This window comes from Neopelma chrysocephalum, unplaced genomic scaffold (assembly GCF_003984885.1).
Source record: "Neopelma chrysocephalum unplaced genomic scaffold, ASM398488v2 Primary Assembly neopelma1_361, whole genome shotgun sequence".
In the NCBI taxonomy this organism is placed as follows: domain Eukaryota; kingdom Metazoa; phylum Chordata; class Aves; order Passeriformes; family Pipridae; genus Neopelma; species Neopelma chrysocephalum.
Genome location: NW_020898025.1, coordinates 978,312 through 983,088, shown reverse-complemented (window position 1 = coordinate 983,088; position 4,777 = coordinate 978,312). Strand labels below are relative to the sequence as shown.

Genomic DNA, 4,777 nt, shown 5'->3' with positions numbered 1-4,777 from the left:
AACCCCACACAGGGCTCCTCCCAAGCTGCATCTCTTGGAGAACACCCTGGACAACCACTAACCTCCTCTCCCTGTTCCCACTGCTGGGAAGCCACAGCCTTCCAGCAGCCACATCCCACTGCTTGGCTGCCCGAGCCACTGGTCAGGAGCTGTTTCTAAGCTGCTGCTTCTGGGTGGGGTTTATTAAAGACTATTAAACAGGATTATTCATCATTATTTCTATTTGCTAGGGCGATTGTGACATACCAGCTACAGTAACACAAGATGGAGCAGTTCATATTAGCACATCTCACTGTTGTCTGTAGGTGCAGCCGCTCCTGAACACTTCCCAGCACTCCTGACACCGAAAACCTCTGGATGTGGAACTCTGCCCTGCTCGTTTTCACTGGAATCCCTCTGAAATCAGCACAGGTTGAAACAGGTCACTGAACTTAATCACAAACAGACACTGAAATCCCAGGCAAGGCCAAGCAGAGATGGAAAAAAAATTCCATCTGACAGTCACTGAAGGAGACGTTTACACAGGGGGTTTGGGCTTGGCTCTGCTCTGGAGTCTAAGTAGCAACTATAAAAATGGTGCATTTCTACTCAACAAATCTCGTCTCCTGCTTAGTCACTCCCACAGCCAGGTCTGGATTCGATTAGCAGGAGCAACAATATTCAAATTTAAGTGCAGAAATGTAACACATCATCGGTTTTATGGAGCCTGTTCTGGTTTCACTCCCAAGAAAAGCTCACCAGAATTTGCTTTTCTCTGCAGCAACTGCAAGATCACTGTAATCCTGTTTTATACAGTACCATTTTTTTTGACAATAAAGAGGATAATTTATCTCAGTAGATTCACTTACATGCTTCATTTTGGGCCTTCTCAGTCAGCTGAGTTTCAAGATATCCTGCAGCAACCTAGTTTTTAGTTAAGGAAACCTTGCTTTAAGGTAAGGAAATCCCACTTTGCAGTTGCACATTAAGACTGAGCTAATTATCTGAATGAAAAAGTAAACACAGGCATGCACACAGCAAGTTCTTAAATGACCTGAGATGAAATAAAGGCAAGAGAAATTAGAAAGCATTAAGAACAGTCCAAGCCAAACCGTATCCAGCTTTATTAAAGGTACTTTTCATGAACAATCATGGTAATTTAGGCAGGACATGGGCTACAATCTGCAACATTTTACAACAACTGTCAAACTCCCCTCCCTTTGTGGACTAGTGAAACGGAAAAGTTGCTATGGAACCGTAGGAATCTTCAGCTCACACTTGTAGAGGGAAAACTTTAGAGTGAGGGTGGACACGTTCACACCAGCGCGTTGTTTGACAACTCTGCACACACCGACCCTGACTTTTTACAGCAGAATAAAATTTAAAGGCAGGCTTCTGTATCTGAAGATCCACAATAGAAAAGAGGAAGCGCAGCTCCGTTTTTGAGCCAGTATATCCCAAATTAGACACCAGAAATGCGGAACACCTGACAGTGGATTGAGTGTGGTACGTCCCAAAAATGCCGGTTTTGCCGTGTTTTGGAGTGACAGGCTCTGGGTAAACAGGGAGACACCAAAGGAAAACTGGTGGCATTTGGTTTTGGAGTGGGCAACGGCATCTTGGGAGCTCTGATGTTCACTTGGACTCGACTGACACACAGCATCAGGAATCCCTTCCTCATCCCTTCAGGAAGGGCCCTTCTTCCAAAAACTGGGGGACTGGAAAAAACTTTTCTTATTAAAATTTAGGTTTTGAGAAATAGACTAAATGACATTTGCCCCCACTGCCCCCCTGCCCCACCCTCCCCCAAAACACAACAACGAAGCGGTCTGTGTGCTAACAACATAGCTTAAAAAAAAGTAAACCAAAATTCTGCATTGTTATAAAACTTGATAAAAAATAGTATTTCAAACTGTACAGTCACCAGAAGTACACAGTTATCAAAAATTCACACGTTTTTACTTGGCTTCACCAGCACCTTCAGCTTTCTGTGCCTGGAAAGAAAAAGGGGAGCAAGTCAACACATAAAATGAACAGAAACTCATTTTTCTAAATAACAAATCCCTGAGCAGAGCAAGTGTTCTTTGGGCTGCAGTGCTCTGATTTTAAATAAAATAATTTTTAATAATATTAAACCTAGCATTTGAGGTACCGTAAAAGACAACTTAAGTTGCTTTATAGGTGCAAAATTTACAGAGCCAGAACAGTAACTGGCAACAGCACCTGGCAAACAGACAACTTTAACTCTTTACCAACACCTGCCATGTGTGTGGATGTGTCTTTAAGTGTCATAAGCAATGGGTGTAAATAAGCAACAGTTTCTCTTCGTTAGCACAAGCCAAGACCTGTCCCTGTTTGAGAGGGAAAGGAGTGAATCCTGATGTAAGACAGGGTGCTGTGATACCTGGTCTGTTTTGGCATCTCCGTTTTCTGCAGGGTTGTTTCCCTCCTTGCCAGCATCAGCTTTTCCTTTCTTCCCCTTGGGCACTTTCTCGCTCTTCTGTAAAGGCAAGGTGGTATTTTTGCTGTCAGTTACCAACAGCTGGGTGTTGGCCCCAAAGAACACAGGACAACAATGTCTGTGTGTTTAAGGGACTGGCAACCACTGTGAAGAGTCTTCACTTCGGTATTTTTAACACAAATTTTGTCAAATCTGGAAGTTTCCAGTGCCACTTTATGAAGTGACAACACGGGTCAATCTAGTCAAGGGTTTATTAGTTGTCACCAATCAAAGCTAAACCTCACAACCCATTTAGCTCTTGAAACAGCACTGACACAACTCACCTTTGGAGCTGCCTTTTTAGGTTTGGGCTCTGGCTTTGGAGGAGCAGGTTTCTGCAAGGGAGAGAAAACCTTGTGTTAGAGGATCATGGAATGGTTTGGGTCGGAAGGGACTTTAAAGATCATTTTGTTCCACCCCCCTGCCATGGGCAGGGACACCTTCCACTATATCCCAGGTTGCTCCAAGTCCCATCCAACCTGGCCTTGGACACTTCCAGGGATGAGGCATCCACAGCTTCTCTGGGCAACCTGTGCCAGGGCCTCACCACCCTCCCAGGGAAGAGTTTCTTCCCAATATCCCATCTAACCCTGCCCTGCTTCAGTTCAAGGCCATTCCCCCTCGTCCTGTCACTACATGTCCTTGTGACAAGTCCCGCTCCAGGGACTTTTCTTAAAATAACTTATTCATGTTATTTACTGAAATTATTTAAAGAGAAACAAACTGCATTTTTAAAACATTCAGCCTAAACAGCTCAGTTTTAGGAAAGCGAGCCAAAACATTTCAAATCGAAGCAGTTACTTGATTTGTCAATTATTTCACCACTCCCATAACACCACACAATGGGGCAGTTCCTTCAGCCAGTAACTTACTCCCAGCTAACAACGTCTCCAGAGTACCTACAGCTCTGACACATTTATACACTTAATGCTCAATTGTAAAAATACCAAGTGTTGTGACATCTCTGCCCAGCAAGAGGGTACTCACAGCAGATAACCTCGCTGATCTCCGTTGTGGCTGTTGAAAGAAGAAAATGACTGAGTTTAATGCCACAGAACATGAACTCTCAAAAACTCATAAGTAGCTCTGACTTCAAAGAAGTAAAACCGCCAGAAATTATGTTTTTAGCTCCTTTTTTCCCCAGTTCTCAAGAAACACAAGGCTATGTCATTGAAATCACTAATAGCTGATGATATTCAAGTAGAATTTTCATGGTTAAAAGTAGATTTTTCACGATTAAAAGACACTTAAGACTTTGAAAAGTCAGAATCGATTCAGACCAACCCTCCCCCCCCCCGACTCCCCAGATATTCTGATGGAAGTTAAACCCCATCTTCCAACGGGAACACTTGATGATCCAACTTTCCCAAAACACCGAAGTTCTTACCTCATCCTTAACTTTGGCCTTATCGCCCTTGGTCTCTCCTTCAGCCTGGGGACACAGGTTGTAGGGACAGGTGATTGGGGGGGGGAGCACACACGCTCAGGCACCAGCCGCTATTTTAACCCCGAAAACCCCCCCAAGGGGGAGCATCCCCAGGGCACCATCCCCACGGCCGCAGCCCCTCCCCGCGGGGCCGGGGCGGGGGATCGCGGAGCACGGCCCCACACCGACCGACCCACCCCGAGCGGGGCGGGCGCTGCCGGGGCCGTGTCTGTGTGTGTGTGGGGATGGTCAATGTCCCCTCAGGGCCTCACCCCCTCCCCTCCCGCCCCCGCCGTTTTGGCGGCAAAGCTTTGCCGCCGCTTCCCGCCCTTTCCCGCCCCACACCGGCGCTCCCCTCCCCCCCCCTTCCCCTCACACCGACCTCCCGCCAAAACCAACCGGTTCGGACCGGCGGGGACCCACCGGGGCCCCTCCCGCCCTTCCGCGGGGCCCCCTCCCCAGGAACGGGCCCCGCCGAGGCCTCGCGCCGCCGTTACCGCCCCGAACGGGAGGGGAGGAAAGCCGGGGGGGGTTGTTTCAAGCGCGTAGTCCCGCCCCCCCCCCCTCCCACAGGCGGCTCCGTGAGGATGGGGGGGGGAAGGACACCGTGAGGGGGGGATGGGGAGGACAGCGGGAAGGGGGGGAAAAAGGACACCGGGGAAGAGGAGGAGGGGCGGCAGCTCCACGTACCTTTCTCTTCGGCATGGCTCCGTGTGTGTGCGTGTGGTGTGAGTGTGTGAGGGAGAGCGGAGCGCGCTGGGCGGCGTGAGGGGGCGGAGGGAGGCGGCGGAGGGAGGGAGGGGGAAGGTGGAGGGGGGAGAGAGAGAGAGCCGGGCGCGCTGTGCGGGGTGAAGCGGTGCCGGCGGGTTGGC

At 48.9% G+C, this 4,777-nt stretch overlaps 1 protein-coding gene across 1 annotated transcript; it reads right to left on the bottom strand.

Moving 5' to 3' along the window:
* Positions 1-1,069: 1,069 nt before the first annotated feature.
* Positions 1,070-4,771, bottom strand: HMGN2 (high mobility group nucleosomal binding domain 2). The gene is made up of 6 exons (XM_027706031.1): positions 4,596-4,771; positions 3,867-3,911; positions 3,467-3,496; positions 2,764-2,814; positions 2,384-2,479; positions 1,070-1,973 (listed from the first exon to the last, which is right to left on the bottom strand). Exons 1-6 carry the CDS (start codon positions 4,608-4,610, stop codon positions 1,938-1,940), a joined length of 273 nt encoding a protein of 90 aa, XP_027561832.1. The 5' UTR covers positions 4,611-4,771; the 3' UTR covers positions 1,070-1,937.
* Between the last annotated feature and the right edge of the window lie 6 nt (positions 4,772-4,777).